This window comes from Pristiophorus japonicus, chromosome 16, assembly GCF_044704955.1.
Source record: "Pristiophorus japonicus isolate sPriJap1 chromosome 16, sPriJap1.hap1, whole genome shotgun sequence".
Taxonomy (NCBI): domain Eukaryota; kingdom Metazoa; phylum Chordata; class Chondrichthyes; family Pristiophoridae; genus Pristiophorus; species Pristiophorus japonicus.
The window spans coordinates 124,584,539-124,604,682 of NC_091992.1; the positions used below are offsets into that span (position 1 = coordinate 124,584,539).

A 20,144-nucleotide genomic window follows, 5' to 3' on the forward strand; every position below is an offset into this window, starting at 1 on the left:
TAATCTATCTTCCCTCTTTTTTTTTTTAGTCATCCCTTGCTGGTTTTAAAAAATGTCCCAATCCTCTGTCCTCCCACTAATCTTGGCCACTTTGTATGCTATTGTTTTCAGTTTGATACCGTCCTTTACTTCCTTAGTTAGCCACGGACGGTTCTCTCTTCTCTCAAAGTCTTTCCTTCTCTCTGGAATATATTTTTGTTGAAAGTTATGAAATATCTTCTTAAATATCTGCCACTGCTTATCAACCGTCTTACACTTTAATCTATTTTCCCAGTCCACTTTAGCCAACTCTGCCTTCATACCTTTGTAATCGTCTTTATTTAAGATCAGGGCACTGGTTTGAGATCCAATTTTCTCACCCACCAACTGAATTTGAAATTCAACCATGCTATGGTCACTCTTTCCTCGAGAATCCTTTACTATGAGATCATTTATTAATCCTGTCTCATTACACAGTACCAGCCAATGAAGTACTTTTTGAAGTGCAGTCAGTGTTGTAATGCAATGTAATTTTGGCTTGTATGCCCTTGAATTTAGACGGCTGAGGGGTGATCTAATCGAGGTATTTAAAATGATAAAGGGATTTTATAGGGTAGATACAGAGCAATTAATTCTTTTGGTGAGAAAATCCATAACATAATCTTAAAATAGGTCATTCAGAAGTGAAATCAGTAAACACTTTTTTCATGCAGAGCCGTGGAAAGCTGGAACCTGTTCCTCCAGAAGGCTGTGGATGCTGGGTGAATTGAAATTTTTAGGACTGGGATCGATAGATTTTTGTTAGGTATCAAGGGAAATGGAACAAAGGTGTGCAAATGAAATTGAGGTACAGATCAGCCATGATCTTATTGAATGACGAGCAGGCTTGAGGGGCTGCAGAGTCTACTCCTGTTCCTATATTCCTACGTAAGCAATATATTTATAACAGTAGTGATTTTCCTGAATGAAACCATTTGCTACTGACAATATTTTTTCATCACATGCTAAGATTGTTGCTAGCTGTTATTATAACTTCGGCATAAATTGCTTAAAATGTGAACAGAAATAAATATTATTCATGGTTTTGACATCATTTCTGCCTGTAATACTGTTTGTTTGCTTCTGTAAAGCAGATGAAGCTGCATGTTGCCAGTACCCCAATACCAGATTAAATCTCGACTGGAACAAACTGGAATTTGCTATATTGTGTTATTTCTTGTCCTTTCTGTTTTTTAGGTGCTGCTTAGCCAGGTCCATCGTCTGCGAGCACTGGATTTGCTGGGAAGATTTTTAGATTTGGGTCCCTGGGCCGTGAGTCTGGTATGTCTCCAATTCTATTATTAGGTTTTAAAATAACGTATTTGTCCCTCAATTTAGAAGTATCATAACTTTACTGAGATCAATTGTTATACCTGCTGTACCGCACCAATATTTGAATTTTCAGAACTTGTAAAGATTTATCAGATTCAAATTTATGCTAAAGTATATTTCCTTTTGCTTGTGAAATGGTAAATGTTCATGGTTTGAGACTCAGATTCTTGATTTCTAATAGTCAAGTCCACTTCACTGTTAGTTGTGTGTTTTATTTGTTTTCTTTTAAAATTTGAATTTATTCAGTTTTATTAGAATCCATTTCTAGGAAGTGAGAAATCTAAACTTGGAATGGCATAGCAAGTTAATTGATATTTTACTGTTGCAATTCAATGCTGACCCACTTTATTGGAGTCCATGTTTTTTTTCATTTGTGTTTTTCCTTGACAGGCATTATCTGTTGGTATTTTCCCGTATGTTTTGAAACTTCTACAGAGTTCGGCTCGGGAATTAAGGCCCCTTCTTGTTTTCATCTGGGCAAAGATCTTGGCTGTGGATAGTGTAAGTAATGTGGTTGCTTCAAGATGAAGGAATTGAGTATAATATATCCAAGTTTGCAGATGACACTAAGCTGCGTGGCGGTGTGAGCTGTGAGGAGGACGCTAAGAGGCTGCAGGGTGACTTGGACAGGTTAGGTGAGTGGGCAAATGCATGGCAGATGCAGTATAATGTGGATACATGTGAGGTTATCCATTTTGGGTGCAAAAACACAATGGCAGAATATTATCTGAATAGCGGCAGATTAGGAAAAGGGGAGGTGCAACGAGACCTGGATGTCATGGTTCATCAGTTATTGAAGGTTGGCATGCAGGTACAGCAGGCGGTGAAGAAGGCAAATGATATGTTGGCCTTCATAGCAGGGGATTTGAGTATAGGAGCAAGGAGGTCTTACTGCATTTGTACAGGGCCTTGGTGAGGCCTCACCTGGAATATTGTATTCAGTTTTGGTCTCCTAATCTGAGGAAGGACGTTCTTGCTATAGAAACATAGAAAATAGGTGCAGGAGTAGGCCATTCGGCCCTTCGAGCCTGAACCGCCATTCAATGAGTTCATGGCTGAACATGTATCTTTAGTACCCCATTCCTGCTTTCCTGCCATACCCCTTGATCCCCCTAGTAGTAAGGACTACATCTAACTCCTTTTTGAATATATTTAATGAATTGGCCTCAACAACTTTCTGTGGTAGAGAATTCCACAGGTTCACCACTCTCTGGGTGAAGAAGTTTCTCCTCATCTCAGTCCTAAATGGCTTACCCCTTATCCTTAGTCTGTGACCCCTGGTTCTGGACTTCTCCAACATTGGGAACATTATTCCTGCATCTAACCTGTCTAAACCCGTCAGAATTTTAAACGTTTCTATGAGATCCCCTCTCATTCTTCTGAACTCCAGTGAATACAAGCCCAGTTGATCCAGTCTTTATTGATAGGTCAGTCCTGCCATCCTGGGAATCAGTCTGGTGAACCTTCGCTGCACTCCCTCAATAGCAAGAATGTCCTTCCTCAAGTTAGGAAACCAAAACTGTACACAATACTCCAGGTGTGGCCTCACCAAGACCCTGTACAACTGTAGCAACACTTCCCTGCCCCTGTACTCAAATCCCCTCGCTATGAAGGCCAACATGCCATTTGCTTTCTTAACCGCCTGCTGTATCTGCATGCCAACCTTCAATGACTGATGTACCATGACACTCGTTGCACCTCCCCTTTTCTTAATCTGTCACCATTCAGATAATAGTCTGTCTCTCTGTTTTTACCACCAAAGTGGATAACCTCACATTTATCCACATTATACTTCATCTGCCATGCATTTGCCCACTCACCTAACCTATCCAAGTCACTCTGCAGCCTCATAGCATCCTCCTCGCAGCTCTCACTGCCACCCAACTTAGTGTCATCCGCAAATTTGGAGATACTGCATTTAATCCCCTCGTCCAAATCATTAATGTACAATGTAAACAGCTGGGGGCCCAGCACAGAACCTTGCGGTAACCCACTAGTCACTATTGAGGGAGTGCAGCGAAGGTTCACCAGACTGATTCCAGGAATGGCTGGACTAACATATGAGGAGAGACTGGATCAACTGGGCCTTTATTCACTGGAGTTTAGAAGGATGAGAGGGGATCTCATAGAAACATATAAGATTCTGACCGGACTGGACAGGTTAGATGCGGGAAGAATGTTCCTGATGTTGGGGAAGTCCAGAACCAGGGGACATAGTCTTAGGATAAGGGGTAGGCCATTGAGGACTGAGATAAGGAGAAACTTCTTCACTCAGAGTTGTTAACCTGTGGAATTCCCTGCCGCAGAGAGTTGTTGATGCCAGTTCATTGGATATATTCAAGAGGAAGTTAGATATGGTCCTTACGGCTAAAGGGATCAAGGGGTATGGAGAGAAAGCAGGAAAGGGGTACTGAGGGAATGATCAGCCATGATCTTATTGAATGGTGGTGCAGACTCGAAGGGCCAAATGGCCTACTCCTGCACCTATTTTCTATGTTTCTATTCTAAAGGAAACGCAACAAAACAACATTTTACATGGGATGTGGATAAAATAGGCAGGTTTTTTTTTAGTTTGGCAGCAACTGGGATGTGTTTGTGCAAAAATAGATTTTTCAGTACAGCTGCTGAACACACCTTTGTCAAAGAACAAATGTAATACCGAATAACCAAGATGCCATGAATTCCATTGTGCCACACTCATACGTGTGCACGCGCCTGCCTCCTTCAACCGCTGCAGTCCGTGTGGTAAAGGTCTTATTATAGTTTCTTGCAGCCGTTTGATACAACTGAGGTGCCTTGCTAGGCCTTTTCAGAGTGCATAGAAGAATCAACCACATTGCTGTGGGTCTGGAGTCGTATGTAGGCTAGACGGGTAAGAACGGCAGATTTCCTTCCCTAAAGGACATTAGTGGCAGGTTTTAAATCATTTCACTGTTTTTGAATCACAGTCAAAATACAAAAAGTGCATATTTCGAACCAGAAGAATTTGCTTGGATCGATATAAAAAAAAATTAATGGTGCATATGTCACTTAAGGGCGAGCGATACTGTGGTAGGGAATAGATCACAGTTCTAACATAGCCATCCATGGAGCAGCATGCAGGCCTCAGTCAAGCAAACAGTTGGGTAGCACAGCAGGAGTGGTGTTGAAGAGTGAGCGGAATCAGCATACATGTGGAAGCTGACCCTATGCTTGCAAATGGAGTTACCGAGGAGTAGGATGTACATGATGAGCAGGAGCGGCCAAAGGATGTAGCCTTGAGCTGACCTGGTACATTGGAACAAAGATGCAGTGACCGTGTTGCGACGTGGAAACATGGAAGTGAAGAGCAGAATGAAGTGGTCAACAGTATCGAAGAAGGCAAAAAAATTGAGGATGGCAAGAAGGCATTGAACAATCATAAAATGTCCTTCATTCATGGATGGGAACGTCTGTTCTGAATGAGGATAGAAGCAGTGGAATAATTTAAAACTTGCCACTTAAAATAATAGTGAAATAATTCATTTCTGTAGCTAAATGGAAGCCATCATGTTTGATCTTCTCAGTACCTGTGGGTCTCGATATACCTTCTGGCCAGCAATTAGAATCAGCTGCTAACTGTGAAAGCTCCTCTCTTCTCTAAATGCTGTATGCGTGCCTCAGTGCATGGCATTAATTCTTTCGGTTTTCCCAGAGTTCAATAGGATTGTCGTGAACCCCATTTTTTTTTTTAGCATTTCATGTCATTCTTCCTACAGCCTTTTTTTCTTTCATAGAATGATACAGCAAAGAAGGAGAGCATTCGGCCCATCGTGCCTGCGCCGGCTCTTTGAAAGTGCTTTCTATAATGTGTTTGCTTCATGGGTGCTTTGCTTCAGAATTCATAGCAACACATTGATAGTAAGAACTAGTTGGTTTATTAACAAAGGTTTAACAATCACACTACACATTACCAGTTCATCCACCAGGCTCACAACTGCATACCTGATTGTGGATGACCTGGGCCCAACTGACGGGAGTTTTATTGAGTCTTGTGGACATCACGTGACTGGCTAAGCCACTCACAATGCAACAGCTCTACAACTCTTTAACCAAAAGATCTACCAGCAGTGGGGTCCGAACCCACGCGGTTATAAACCCATTGTATCTTAAGTCCAACACCCTAACCACTCGGCCATCCTGGTGCTCTACAAAGCTGTGAGCATACTCACAGGTGCATATGTTACACTGCCCAAATAGTCCCACTTCCCTGCTCTTTCCCTATAATCCTGAAGTTTTTACCCCTTTATGTATTTATCCAATTTTAAATGTTTTATTTATTTATTCATTTTTTCTCTCTGCTGGTTATATCTGTTCTTCACTTTTATTTGTCTATAATCACTGGCTTGGTCTCCCAGATTGTCATGGTATTTATTCCCTATTAAGATTTTTGCTTGGACGAACGCTTCGTGTGTGAAACATGTCCCCATTCTAATCTTACAGTAAATTGTTCAGATAGACAAAACAGGCTATGGTTAACTGTTGTGGGATCTTGACTGGTTTATACATAAATAGGTCATTCCAAAGTCAGCACACTTTTGGGAAACATCTATTAATGCAGCTGCGTTAGCCATAAAGAATTCATCAGCAAGATTCAGCTGCAACTGGATGCTAAGGTAAATGACTGATTCAGATACCTGCTGCAGAGAAGAGTATCAGAGGACTGCTGGAAAATAATTGGGGGGCAGGATTTATTAATGGAAGCATCAATTATCAGAGGCATTGTTCAATTTTTTTTGAGTCGGAAAGAGATGTTGCGACAACCTTGGTGGTCTAAATAAATTGTAGTCCATAGAAAGAGAAAGAAAAGAACACTGAAGACATTCTTCAGTAAGATTGAGCAACAGAGCCAACGGCCTGGATTTTGTGTTTGGTAACGTTAGCGAACTGTCAGCGTTCGCTGTAATTACCCCTCTGAAACTGACCACAACTTCAGGATTTAGCACATGCGCATCTAAGCGATGAATTCCTGAAGTTGCGGTCTGTCATTCACTGCCCAGAGGCAGGCTGCGCTGTGGGACCCAGCAATCAAAGGAACTGATGAAAACCTGAGCTTTTCCACGCTAATATCACTGTTAAACACCCCATTAAATGTTGAGCCTTGTTCGAATAGGTGTAACTGGGGTTTTAACAGTGTTTTGACTGCTAAACAACCGTTCAGGCCCTGAAAAACTAATTTTTATATTTGTGGAATGTCAAATTTCTGCATTAAAATGATTAAATTTTAAAAAAAAAGTTTGTTCATGATATTTCAAATTCTACCTTGACTCCTATTTCGCGCTCTAACATTTTTTTAAAAGTGCAGATCATCAGTCCTTTTCATTTCCTTGCTTGCTGTCTGTGAGAATTCTTCAATGTGATAGGCAGCTTAGACAGCTTGATGATGTCACTGCTACATCACGCTAGGAATCCCCTATTGGCGAGATCTCTTCGAGGTCCGCAGTGATCGCCGTTGCATCACCCCGACCGCAAATTACGGGCCTACATTATAGGTACTTTCTCTTGATGATGTTTATGTTTTAATGGTTTCAAAGTACGAGTATCCTAGATCTGTTTGTTGTGTACAATAGGGCGATGTTGAAACTGTTCATATTTTCTTGGCTTACCTCTTTCAAGTTTTCTCTTTGAACTTTTCACAGAACACATTTGCAGTGAATGCATGTACATTTCTGTAGTGCAGAGGCCCTACTTATTATGGTTTATCTTTGTAGAAAGATCTTAAACATAATTTTTGAATTGCATTGAAGATTGTGTTCTTTTCTTGTGTGGCAGGTTTTTAAAAATTAATTCTGGGATGTGGGCGTCGTTGACATGGCCAACATTTATTGTCCATCCCTAATTGCCCTCGAGAAGGTGGTGGTAAGCCGCTGCCTTGAACCGCTGCAATCCTTGTGGTGAAGGTACTCCCACAGTGCTGTTAGGGAAGGCGTTCCAGGATTTTGACCAACTGACGATGAAGGAATGGCGATATATTTCCAAGTCAGGATGGTGTGTGACTTGGAGGAGAACTTGCAGGTGATGGTGCTCCCATGCACCTGCTGCCCTTGTCCTTCTATGTGGTAGAGGTCGCGGGTTTGGGAGGTGCTGCCGAAGAAGCCTTGGCGAGTTGCTGCAGTGCATCTTATATATGGTACACACTGCAGCCACGGTGCACTGGTGGTGGAGGGAGTGAATGTTTAAGGTGGTGGATGACATGCCAATTAAGCGGACTGCTTTGTCCTGGATGTTGTCGAGCTTCTTGGGTATTGTTGGAGCTGCACTCATCCAGCTAAGTGGAGAGTATTCCATCACACTCCTGACTTGTGCCTTGTAGATGGTGGAAAGGCTTTGGGGAGTCAGGAGGTGAGACACTCCTGCAGAATACCCAGCCTCTGACCTGCTCTTGTTGCCACAGTAATTGTGTGGCTGGTGCTGTTAAGTTTCTGCTCAATGGTGACCTCCAGGATGTTGATGGTGGGGGATTCAGCAGTGGAAATGCCGTTGAATATCAACGGGTGGTGGTTAGACTCTCTCTTGTTAGAAATAGTCATTGCCTGGCACTCGTGTGGCATGAATGTTACTTGCCACTTATCAGCCCAAGCCTGAATGTTGTCCAGGTCTTGCTGCATGTGGGCAGGGACTGCTTCATTTTTTGAGGAGTTGCGAATGGAACTGAACACTGTGCAATCATCAGCGAACATCCCCACTTCTGATATTCTGATTGAAGGAAGGTCATTGATGAAGCAGCTTGAAGATGGTTGGGATTAGGACACTGCCCTGAGGAACTCATTAACGAGTCTGATTCATCCCCAACTCTCTCACAATTCCCTGTTTGAATCCATCCTGCACACAGTACCAAGGTCATCCTGGCCAAAGTCATGCATAATATGTTCTGTACCCGTGAACATGGTGTGTTATATCCCTACTTGCTCTCATTGACCTCTCAGGCTGCATCAAATGCAGCAATCATGCCATTCTGTTTTCATACGTGTGCTGATGACATCTAACGCTGCCTTTCCCTCGATCCCACCTCTGTGCTGTCACTTGGCCATTGAGTCCCTGAGCTGAAGAGATGTCCCCAATCCTCACAAAGACTGCTGGATGTTAAATTTTAGAACTTTTGGAGAAAAGCCAGTGGAAGAAGTCGTGGGGTGACTTAAAATTGTAAAAGTTACCTCACTAAGAAGTTGTGGATTTGTTCTTGCACTTAAAAATTAAAATGACTTCAGTTGAAAACTGAATCATGTTCCGCACTATTCAATGCAGAGGTAAATATATAAACATTTCAACGGCTGAGGCGTGATGTATTTGCCACTCTATGGTGGTGGCTAACATTTCAGATCCAATATGGATCCACATCTGCTTCAGATTCCATTAACTGTCTGCATTCATTTAACGGAATCGGTATCAATTGTTTCTGGATGCTGTGCAAAAGTGGCCAGCAATCAAAAAACCTCTGTTGTGGCTGAATGCTGCTGAACAGTGGGAGAGTGTTTTGTAATGGAAGCACTTGCCGCTTTGATTCATTTCTTTAATGTTCAAACTATTCACCTTTTAGATAGTTCTGCTGTGTAACTGTTACTATATAGCTGATGAAATGTGTCCCCATTAATGTGAATATGGTTTAAATTAATTTTAAGAATCAACAAATACGCCATCAATGCTTAACTGGAGACACGAAGGCATTAGAATTTCTCTATTCCTTAAGCTACTGATGGTAGAATTGCCTGTTGTGAACTTCCCAATATTGAGTTGACTGTCATTGATCCCATTGAGTGATATGAATATTGCTGCTTAGCAAATTTCCGAAAGTGGTATTACTGTACTGGCATGGCCAAACCGTACTCTACTGACAGTAGAATCTCCTCAATGGCTTGTCTTTGTGCAGTGTACAAGTTGGGTTTCTTGCACCAGCGGTATTTTAAGGCCAAATACAAACCAAACTGATGAATGCCTTTATAAAATCATGGACAAAAAAAGAATAAATTAGTGTCCATCAGAACCTCCCATTTCAGGAGAATCGGTTGGGCAGTTGTTTTTAATTTGTGTTCCTGTTTTGTTGCAAGGTTAACATTGGAGAGCATTGACTCTGGCAGCTGCTTCATATTATGCCAGCACTAAAAGATGGACAATTGTAATTTACTTATTTCATTTTTATTCAGTCGTAATCTATCTTTGATTACTTGGAAAGTAACAGTACATAAGTCATAACTCATGAATTAACATCAGTCAAGGGAAGTTGTAGTGCTTGCACCGTTTCATTTCGGTTATGAGTGTTTGAATGTTAATTCAGTACATCATTACCTACAAGTTGTGTTTTTGTTACATGCAGTGAAATAAAATGTAATATTACTGCAGTTCAAATCGGGTGATATGGTACCACTTCAGTTTGTTGTGTGATTTGGCTGCGGAGGCCTAATGTCTGCGATCAGACAGGATAAAACTATTGGTCATGTAAGATGGTATCGCTGCAACCCTTCATCTTGCTACATTGAAACACATTATAGCCTACTTATTAAAATTGCAAATGAGATAATGCAATCTCATTTCTCAAGGTGTGTATGTTTGAGTTTCGGATCCATATTGTGTATTACCACTGTTTTGCTGCATTTTATAAGAAAATACTCGATTTTATTTTGAGACCCAGTAGAATAGGATACATATTTAAAAAATAATTTTAAATAGGCTACAATAATTGAGTCGACTTGCTGCGATAACACAGCTGCTTATCAGAGGTATTTCTTTCTGGTCAGGATTAACAAATTACTGACATTTTAAGATGCATTCTGTAACATGGCAGTAATCAGTCTTTTGGGCTAATGTGTTATTGAATGACCAAGTTAAAATTGTGCTGAAGCAGTTGACTTGTTTCTATCGTTGGCTGATGAAGATTGCAGTAAATTAGAGGTCAAATCATTTACTTTTCATCTGATTCTGCCAGTATCTTGAGCTGGATAATATAGTTGAATGTACCATAAAGTGCGTGCTTTGCAAAAATCATGCAAGGGTATTGTGCATGTGGGTACAAGTCAATAAAAGCCTGTCACATTGGATATAAACCAAGGCAGCAGACTGCTAACTTTATGGAGTCGCAGTGGAGGCTTTTATGCCAAATGCAATAATTACTAAAAACTAAAAATACTTTCTTGCCGAGGTTATAGATATCAAAATGCTACATTCGCATGTTCATTTTTAATACGATTGACCCACATGCCAAGGCTGCAGTAAAGTAAGTTCAATATATTTCAAATTGTCACGGAAGACAAAATTGATGCAGATTGTCACAGTGACCTTTGATGTTGCATTTTCCACTTAGTTTACAAATGAGGAATTTTATTGCAGCCAATTTGAGAAGGGAATAGCTTTATAGGATACATAATTCCAGTCACACCGAAAAGCTGAATATATAACCAGGTTTCCAATTATTATTGTGTAGCTAGAGTCACTGGCTTGTGCAGTGAAGCTAATGTTATCTTTAGAAAGTGCTATAAACCATGTGTCAGTAAATTACTATTTAACATTGACTGTTACTATGTATACAGAGATCCATTTAGGGAATGAAGAACCTTTCCATTTTGAAGCCTTGCATTTTGATGTGTTTTTTTCCTCCAGTTTTTAAAGTTATACTGAATAAACTCCATATGCTTCGCACAACAAACGTGCTGCTCCAGAAATAGTCGTAGCAGACGACTGGCAAACTGCCTATGCTATCATTTGGAGTGGTAGGGTAGAGGTTTGTTTCTGCAGCTCTTCAGCAACAACTTTTATTTATATAGCGCCTTTAACGTAGTAAAACGTCCCAAGGCGCTTCACAGTAGTGTTACAAGACAAAGCAGATAAATTTGACACACGGAGAATTCCTGGTGTCAACATGGCTTTAAAGGAGGTGGCAAGCAGGTGTAAACCACTCGTGTTCGGAAAGCCAAAGAAAGCACTGGGGGGGGAGGGGGGGGGATTTCTGTTTGCTACACTTGTGCATTTCTTAGCTGGTTAGGTAGCAGCATTGCTGGACACTTGATGTGTGCAATGCCCCTTTATATGATTAAGGAGAGAAATGGGAAAAGTACTGCAGCATGGCGTTAGACTTCAATTTCTTTTTCTTCCAAATTTTTCCACAATACCTCGGGCCCGAAATGCATCATATTACTGCCCAGAAATGCAAATTTGATCAAAAAAAATCAATTATTGCCCACGGCCCCAAAAATGCAAATTTGATCACTAAGATCCATTTACTGCCCATCCTAAATACTGTCCTGAAAAGTAATGATCTTACCTGATCTCAGCCGATCTTAAGCGGATGGTACGGATGCCATTTTGAAAATGGAGTATTTGATGAAAGGATGCTGAGAGCTTAACAGTAAGATTATAGGGAATTGGAAGCGCTTTTTATAATTTCAGCACCAATTTCAGCCCAGCCGAAGTGCTGTACCCCAGTCCAAGTGCATGCCTCCCCCAGCCAAAGTGCCTTATCCCAGTCCAAGTGCATGCCTCCCCCAGCCAAAGTCCCGCCTTACACCAGTGCAAGTGCATGACCTCACCCCACCCCCTCACCCCACCTTGGATGGGGCATTGTGTACGGATTGTTAACAGATTTATTGAGTATGATATGAATAGTGACCGTGTCGTGACTTCTGGATTTCATCCACTCCAATGTGAGAACGTGATCCGTCTTTCTTGAGTTCCCCCTCTCCCCTCCGATTCCCCCCACCCCCACCCGTGTCTCTCCCCTCCGTCTCTCTCTCGCTTCCCCCCCCCCCCCCAGTCTCTCTCTCGCTCACTCCCCTCCCAGTCTCTCTTTCTCCTACCCCCTCTGTTCTCTCCCTCTCCGTCCCCTGTCTCTCTCTCCCTTCTGCCCTCCTCCTCCCCCCCCCCCCACCCCCCCGTCAGCCGCTTTTTAGCCCCCTCGCTGAGCTTGGGCCGGAGCAGGTCAGCAGGTTGGATCTGAGAATCGGGTGCGAAGATCGGTGTACCTGATTCACGCCCCATCCTGCTAATTCGACTTAATGGCTGGAGAATCAGGAGCACTGCTGTGTGGGTGTGTTGACCCTCCCATCCCATTCTCTGATCCGTGCTCCCAACAAGCTGCACTCCACACTCAGAGCACAACCTTGTGTGTGTGGAGAGTAGCATGTTGGGAGCACAGTATAGAGAATGATTTACCCTCGTATCTGGATTATATATAATTACCACATTTACCAGAGCAACCCGTTAAAGCAGTAGGGACTTCTAGATGGATTTTCTGTAACAAAAGAAAAAAATACATAGTTCACCACAATTTACAATCCATCAGGGGTTCAAATATACCTCAACTACACAGCATCTGGGACAGATAACCTGACAAAGATCTGATGCACATGTGATTCTGCAGAAGTTGTTTTGCCCCCACTTGTTCATTATTAGATGCAGGCCTACAACAACTGGTGAAATATGCATAGACAAATGACAGACAGCAGGAAAACTGCACAACTCTGATCAGCGTTGCTCCTTTATAATATCGACACAAGCAGTCATTTCCCCGGCTTCACTGTAGGATCGGAGCTTCACCATGTGATAAATATCTATGGAAAAGATGCTTTCCACCCTAATTGTTTCCCTCAGAACAGAAGTCACCGCCACGACCATTCAGTTCTGCTCAGGGGGCTTACAAGAGACCTGTGACTGCATGACCTGCTCTATAAGTTTTGACATCTGAGAAAGAAATGCTGGTTGCCACAGTGACATCACGCACAGACCCAGCAGGTTGCAGGGCGAGCAGCAATAGAATGAATCAAGCTATCCATTGGAGCAACTTCAAAACAAAATAGGTTTGAGTCACTATTGTTGCTGGCACTGCTCGTATTAGTAGCGAGTGTCGATTTCAACCAAAAAAATGCACGCACAGAAATCGGTCGCCGAAAAAAAAATCGCGCATGTGAATTTTTTAAAAAACGCGCATGCGCAAAACTCGTCCTCCAATCCTTGCTGAGTCTAATGGCCTCCGATGCCCGCTGCACGCCACTCCCGTTGCCACCCGCTACATTTCCATCAAAGTCGCGCTGGAGGATCGCAGCGACAGCAGGCAGTAAAAAACCATGGACCGCCCGAATACAGCTGAGAAACGGGCAGCAGTGTCTCTTCACGAATTACAGGCCCCGAGTATATGTGCAAAATTTACTTTAAAGCTTACCTTTAGCTAACATTTTTAATTTTATAAATTTAGCTGTAGATAACGTTCAATTAAACTTCCATTTGCTCTATTGTCAGTAGGATTACACAGGTTGACGACTGCATTGCCGATCACCAATGTCCCCAAAACCTAACCTCGTATTTTAAATAAAACAACTAATTTTTTATTAAAAATCTACCGCCTTTAAAATGTATTTGAAATGAAGACTGAGAGAATTCTGATTGTGGTAAAGAAGCTAGAAGAGACAAGTGTTAGCTGTCTTGTCTGTTTTTCATACAGACAGCAAAAATCAGTTCGTGCTATTTAAATAATGCATTAGGTCATGGCTTGGGTTTGGATGATGTTGGTAATTTTTCTATTTGGTTCAGACTGGTGTCAATAAGTCATGCCCTTGGTTCACTTCGACTGCAGTTGCTAATCTGAAGCTGGTATCTCCCGCTGCAATATACATTGAGCTGCGGTAGCATTGAAGCTTGGTATATGCATGCTTCCCACTCCCCTGCAGCGAATCTTTAATAATAAGAGCGGTGGTGGGGGATGGGGAAGCAGCAGCTTCAGTTTTCTCATTTAATTTTTAAAAAGTAGTCTGAAGTTTCAAAATATCCAATAGGTCAGCTGGACACTTTACAATAAAGCTTTGCACCAGACTGGAGTTGCACCGCAGCTGACACGCGTTTAAAATGGCCTGATACTCGGACAGAGTCTTGCATCATTTGGCTTTGGTGCACTTGAGCATTGGATTGGGATCACGCACCCAAGTTATCCTGTCGTTTTTGCATTGATCTGCATCCACAACTGCTTTGCATTTCAATAGCATTATAAATGCAGAAGATAAATAAGAAATAGGAGCAGGAGTAGGCCATTTGGCCCCTCGAACCTGCTCCGCCATTACATAAGATCATGGACTCAGCTCCACTTCCCTGCCTGCTTCCCATAATCCTTCACTTCACTCCCTTATCACTCAAAAATCTGTTTATCTCCACCTTAACTATATTCGATGACCAAGCCAGCCTCCATAGTTTTCTGGGCAGAGAATTCCACAGATTCACGACCCTCTTGAGAGAAGAAATTCCTCATCTCAGTTCTGAGTTGCTTATATAAAACTACTTTTCTTTTAAATGGAGCCTCATATTTGAGGAAAAAATATACACCATTCAAATTGTTGAACAAAATAAGTGACATTTCTCCAAGCAATCTTGCGGACTATTTCTAAAGGAGACCTGAATCCTGCCTTTTGCCCTTTTGAGATGAGCTTCTGTGCCACTGCTCCATGACTGTATTATTGGTGCTGTCCACTAATACTGATGAACAGCACAATATCATACACTGACCTTGCCTATTGCTTTGTTCACCTAATAGGCTATCTGTTGTATTTTGCAAGCGGTTTCTTGCCTCCTGAATTAAATTGCAGTATATTTTCTCATGTTGGCGCTTTCACTCTTCCAAGACTTTAATTTACAGCACACCCATGGAGGGAAAACGGGAGTCACGTTCTAAATTAATGTAACCGACCCTTCTATATATTTTGGAAAATTATCTTGTACATTGTTCAGAAACATTATTGGTCTTCATTCTCATTCTCCACATGATGTAATTGGCTTTCTGGCACCTACATTCCTATGAGCCTCTTGTTCTGCATTGCATGAAACCACAACCCTCAGGAGTTGTTGTTTGTGCTCTATGTTGTTAATGGCAGTGTTTTTTTAAGGTCTCATACAGTAAAGAATATGTTGTCATGGATTCTGCAAGTTTGATTTTTTTTTTTGCATGGGCGTGGTGGGAGAAATGCATTCTTGAAATGCCGGGGGTGGAGTTTTCTGTAGCGGTGTCATTAGGAAGTTGTGCCCATTTTGCCGATATCAATTTACTCATAAATTTCCTGCCAATCTCATTAGCGTACACCAAAACATAAAATTTGGCATCAAATATTGGGACCTGAGGAAAGCATGGAACTCGCGCCATTTATTCCTTCTTTAAGTATTAAAATTTCAAGCCATCGAACCATCATTGGTACACATTCGGTGGCACAGTATGTTTAAGAAGTTGCAATCATGGAAGCTTTTACATTTTTTATGTGACTCGTACTGAAGCCGTAAAAAATGCATTCAAAGAAACAAAATACACAGCGGGTCTCTTGAGGATAAATAATTTTTTTAAATAACAATGAAACAACAAAAAAATGATGTTTCCTGCCATGTTTAATTTTACATCCGTTTTGAACCAGCGAAGTTGCAGGAAATTTGCGTGTATGGCTCTCTAGCCTTTTGCAGAGCCATTATAATGGGCACAATGATTGATAGATGGGTGTAAATTCAGGAGTAAGTGCAATAGTTGTGGGGAACTCCTGCTCAACCTTCAAGCCCAAGTTTCACAGCAATCAATCCCTCCGATCAGGATTCCTGACCGTTTACTACCAGCTGCTACTCAGTTAATGATTATCTGCTTCAACAACAAAGCCCTTATTACTGGCCAGTGTCAAACGTGGCCGTGGGCTGGACTATTGACCACTAACATTGGAAATTCTTTGGCGCCAGTATAAATTGATTTAAATCTCTATACCGGGAAACAACAATGGGCTTCAAATCACCTTGATCCTTGCATTTTTAAATATAAGATAATGTGTCTGATGGTTGCTGGAAATAGAGGTGCTTGGAGAAATTGTAGTGGTGTTCAGACAATTCGTAGCTTTTTCTGGCAAGATTTTTTGTTATTGAATTGTTCTGTTGGCTTTTTGATGGATATGGGCTTGTGTTTTGGGCACTTTTCTTACGTGAGGCTAAAAAGCTATCCAGATAATCCATGTCATTGCATGCTCTGAGTCGCTTCCTGAGACTTTCGATTCCCAGTCAAGACCTCGTATGAAGTTTTTAAACCTATGTCGGTGTTTCCATTAAGGATATCATGGAACATATTCTGCCTCTGCGCACACGTCAATCTTCAGCATTCCCCTGGAAGAGCTAAATCTATCTCGAGGTTTCCAGAACATGGTTTCACTTTCTCCAGATTTTGAGATTTTTTTTTACTAGCGCAGGTTACTTTCAATTAACAGATGAACTGTCTCCCATGGAATTGGGAGAGGAAGGTTTGCTGCAAAAACCCATTCACAAAGGAGGAGGACAATCAGCCTATAGAACAGAACAAACAACTCATCAAGCGAGCATATAAAGGAAGAGCTAAACCGTCTTGTTTGTATTCTTCCAGAATTTTTGCTTTTTTGGGGGTCGGAGTGAAAGGAGATGAGAGTTGGGGATGGAGAAAGTATCTGTCAATGTACAAAACAAAATTACAGCCACAGTACATGGAAGTTTTGGTGCCTTACTTATAAAGCCAATATTTGTGTCAGCACCTTAGCGATAATCTTTCTCTGTGGAAATTTTGAACTGGTCTAAACTAATCTGCACCTTGTTTGACCATAACCTTACATATACAGTGTTTAGTATAATCTTCCCTGCAATCCTCCTTTCCAAAATTGGATTTTGAAAATGAAAATCAAAAATCACAACATAAATAAATATTAAGTGCAATTTAATTCATTCTTGATTTAAAATGTAATGTTATCCAGCTTTGGTAATTTTTGAAATGTAGGACACATCAGGTGGTAAGGACAAATTTTCCTAAGATCTAAATTTGTTATTTTTCCATCAAAAGCACTAACTGATCTATACTGCCCGTATCCCATCTTTGCCCAAGCGACATTTTTGCCTGTAAATCGCGTCTCTAGGGCATTTTGCTTTCTACCATTTAGGTGGTAACAGTTTGCTGATTTTTTTATTTAGTTGGTATTTGGTGGGGGGGTGATGCAGGAAGGGTAAGGTGGGCAAGTCTCCAATATTTTTAGCTGAGAAAAGGGAGGGAAGATAAGAATTTTCAGTCCTTTTCATCTAGTTTCTGTATTTTGTTAATTTTTAACGAACTGTTGTGAACGTTGATAAGCTTGGCCAGGTATAAAAGTCTGCAGCACATGCTGTACAAATACAATATATGCCCTTGAACTCCATAGCAACAGCTCTGCAGTTATAAATGAAGTTGTTCACACTTAAAGTTAATTATTTTCACGATTTGCCGTCTCTTGATTTTTTTACTTAGCCATTTCCTTTATTCTGACATTTAATGAAATGTTATTAACATAATGTGGACGACCAAAGCTGTGCAACCTTATCTGTAAAAGCTAGTTAGAGCAGTTATTTCTTTAAATGTTTCAGGAAAAAAAATATACTTGGTTGAGGAACATCTTCAACTGTGTTGTATATTCTGGTTTATGCCCTCTGGTTTTATTAGTCTTTTTAATGTACAGTAGTAGGAACCTTTGCAAAGAAAAGATTTATCATGCGCCTCCATTCCTCAGCTTCATATTTTAAACATTTTGTGTTACTTTTCGTTAAATAAGTAATGAAGTTCAAGAACATGAAAAATGTGCATCCAGTGATGTGGGGACCCACAGGGAGTTCAAAGTGACTTTTCTGATTCAGCACCTTACATCACACAAAAATTCGACATTGTAGCTTAAATGAGTTGCGTTATTCAATGTGCCCATTTGTAAGTGTGACTTGAACCTTGTTATATTTCAGTACTCGATAGCTGTTAGCAAATAACCTAAAATTCTGAGGAAGTAACTGAATAACTGTCTAAATAGTTTGGAGTGATTGTCAAGATAAATATTACCCAATGTTCCTTGTAACCCTATGAAACATAATTGTCCTTCCACTGGTCTATTTTATTTCAGTTAACTATATAGGTTATTCATAGACATCAGGAATTTAATGGTGAACATCCTATAACTTGATGAAGTTGCATTGGTATCAATTATAACATTAAACAAAACAGTTAAGTACTAACAGCCTTCCAAAATGAGCAGGCATGGTTTTTTTTTCCTCGTACAACACTCGTGGGAACAGGTCTTTCACTCTGGTAGAAAGCTATTAAATAGATTGCGCGCAGCACTCTCATAACAAATGAGAGATCGCCATGATTGTTTATGGTTATCACTAAGTGAAAGATTTATCAAACTAGAATTGTTTCATGTCTGTACCTAATAATGAGACTTACTCTCTTCTATTTTTCAGTCTTGCCAGGCTGACTTGGTGAAAGACAATGGTCACAAGTACTTCCTTTCTGTTCTGGCAGATCCATACATGCCGGTGAGTTCTTTTCAGTATATTGAAAAGCCATGTCTACTCTTTTAAATTTCAGCTTTCCAGGAAGGATGGACACCTGAAACAAGCAGTGCTTCCCACTTAGGTTTACAAGTCTGTGTCTAGTGTGAAACAATAACATTGCACGTAACAGTGTGGCCTCAGGACATTGCATATCCAAAACATTAGTCCGTAGAACAAAAAAAAATGTAATTGCTCGAATAACCACTTGCGTAAGTTAGCAATCAAATATTGATTAGCTTTCGAATAACTGTGAATAAATCAAAAGTGGCAGCAAGAAAGAAAGAGTTGCATTTCTATCACGCTTTTCATAGCCTCAGGATGGTCCAAAGGTCTTCACTGCCAGTGGACTACTTTTGAAATAGTCACTATTGCGTAAGCATAAGTGGTAGCCAGTTTGTGCAAAGAAAGATCCCATTAACAGCATTGAGAGTGATTACCAAATAATCTGCATTTAGTTTAGTTAGTTTGAGGGATAACTGTTGGAAAGGACACCAAGAGAAATCCCTTGCTCTTCTTCCAATTGTGCCGCAGGATCTTTGTCGAGAGGGTAGACAGGGCCCCGGTTTAAAGTTTCATTTAAAAACTGGCACCTCTGACAGTGCAGCACTCACTAATCACTGCACTGGGATGTCAGCCTAGATTCTGTGCTCAAGTTTCTGGAAAGGGATTTTCACTAAAAGCTAGTGCACAGGCATCAGAATGATGAAGGCTTATGAGGACAGGTTGCATAAACTTGATTTGTATTCTCTTGAGTTTAGAGCTAGAGGGGTGATCTAATCAAGGTTTTTTAAATGATAACCGGATTCGACAGGGTAGATGCAGAGAGACTGTTTTCTCTGTTGGGGGTAATCCAGAACAAGGGGCTACAATCTCCGAATTAGAACTGGGCCATTTTGGAGCAAATCGGGAAGCACTTTTTTTTTTTACACAGTGTAGTGGAAATTTGGAACACTCCCTCCAAAAGGCTGTGGATGCTGGGTCAATTAAAATTTTCACGGCCGAGATCGATGGATTTTTGTTAGATAAGGGTATCAAGAGAGATGGAACAAAAGTGGGTAAATGGAGTTGAGGTACAGATCAGCCATGATCTAATTGAATGGTGAAACAGGCTCGAAGGGCTGAATGGCCTACTCCTGTTCCTATCTTATATTCTCATGTAACACAACCTCTTGTCTGAGGTGTGAGTGCTATCATTGAGCCATGGTTAAATAGCAAAATATATGGCAATTTGGGAAGCAGAGTAGAGTTGGTTGGAGCTACTGATGTGCTAGTGGAACGGTGGAATGCTAGGGGCCAGAAGAGGCGTGGCCTAGGGGCAGCACGGGCCAGCCCACACTGATATGTATGTGCACTAGGTCCGTGCAGCAGAGCAGGTCTCCAGTCGTCCTGGCTAGCTCTGGCCTAGCTCTGTAAAGCCCGTGTGGTGGCTGATGTGCAACGACCATCACACGTTTTAAAAAAAAATCCATGCACAG

General features: G+C 41.2%; 1 protein-coding gene across 2 annotated transcripts in view; it reads left to right on the plus strand.

Annotated features, from left to right (window-relative positions):
• The window catches only part of rptor (regulatory associated protein of MTOR, complex 1), a 505,194-nt gene that overhangs the window by 276,792 nt on the left and 208,258 nt on the right, over nucleotides 1-20,144 (plus strand). For both annotated transcript variants that reach the window (XM_070857808.1, XM_070857809.1), the window contains exons 12-14: nucleotides 1,216-1,299; nucleotides 1,741-1,851; nucleotides 18,577-18,651. In XM_070857808.1, the coding sequence (XP_070713909.1) occupies nucleotides 1,216-1,299; nucleotides 1,741-1,851; nucleotides 18,577-18,651 (270 nt within the window). The remainder of the gene's footprint in view (nucleotides 1-1,215; nucleotides 1,300-1,740; nucleotides 1,852-18,576; nucleotides 18,652-20,144) is intronic.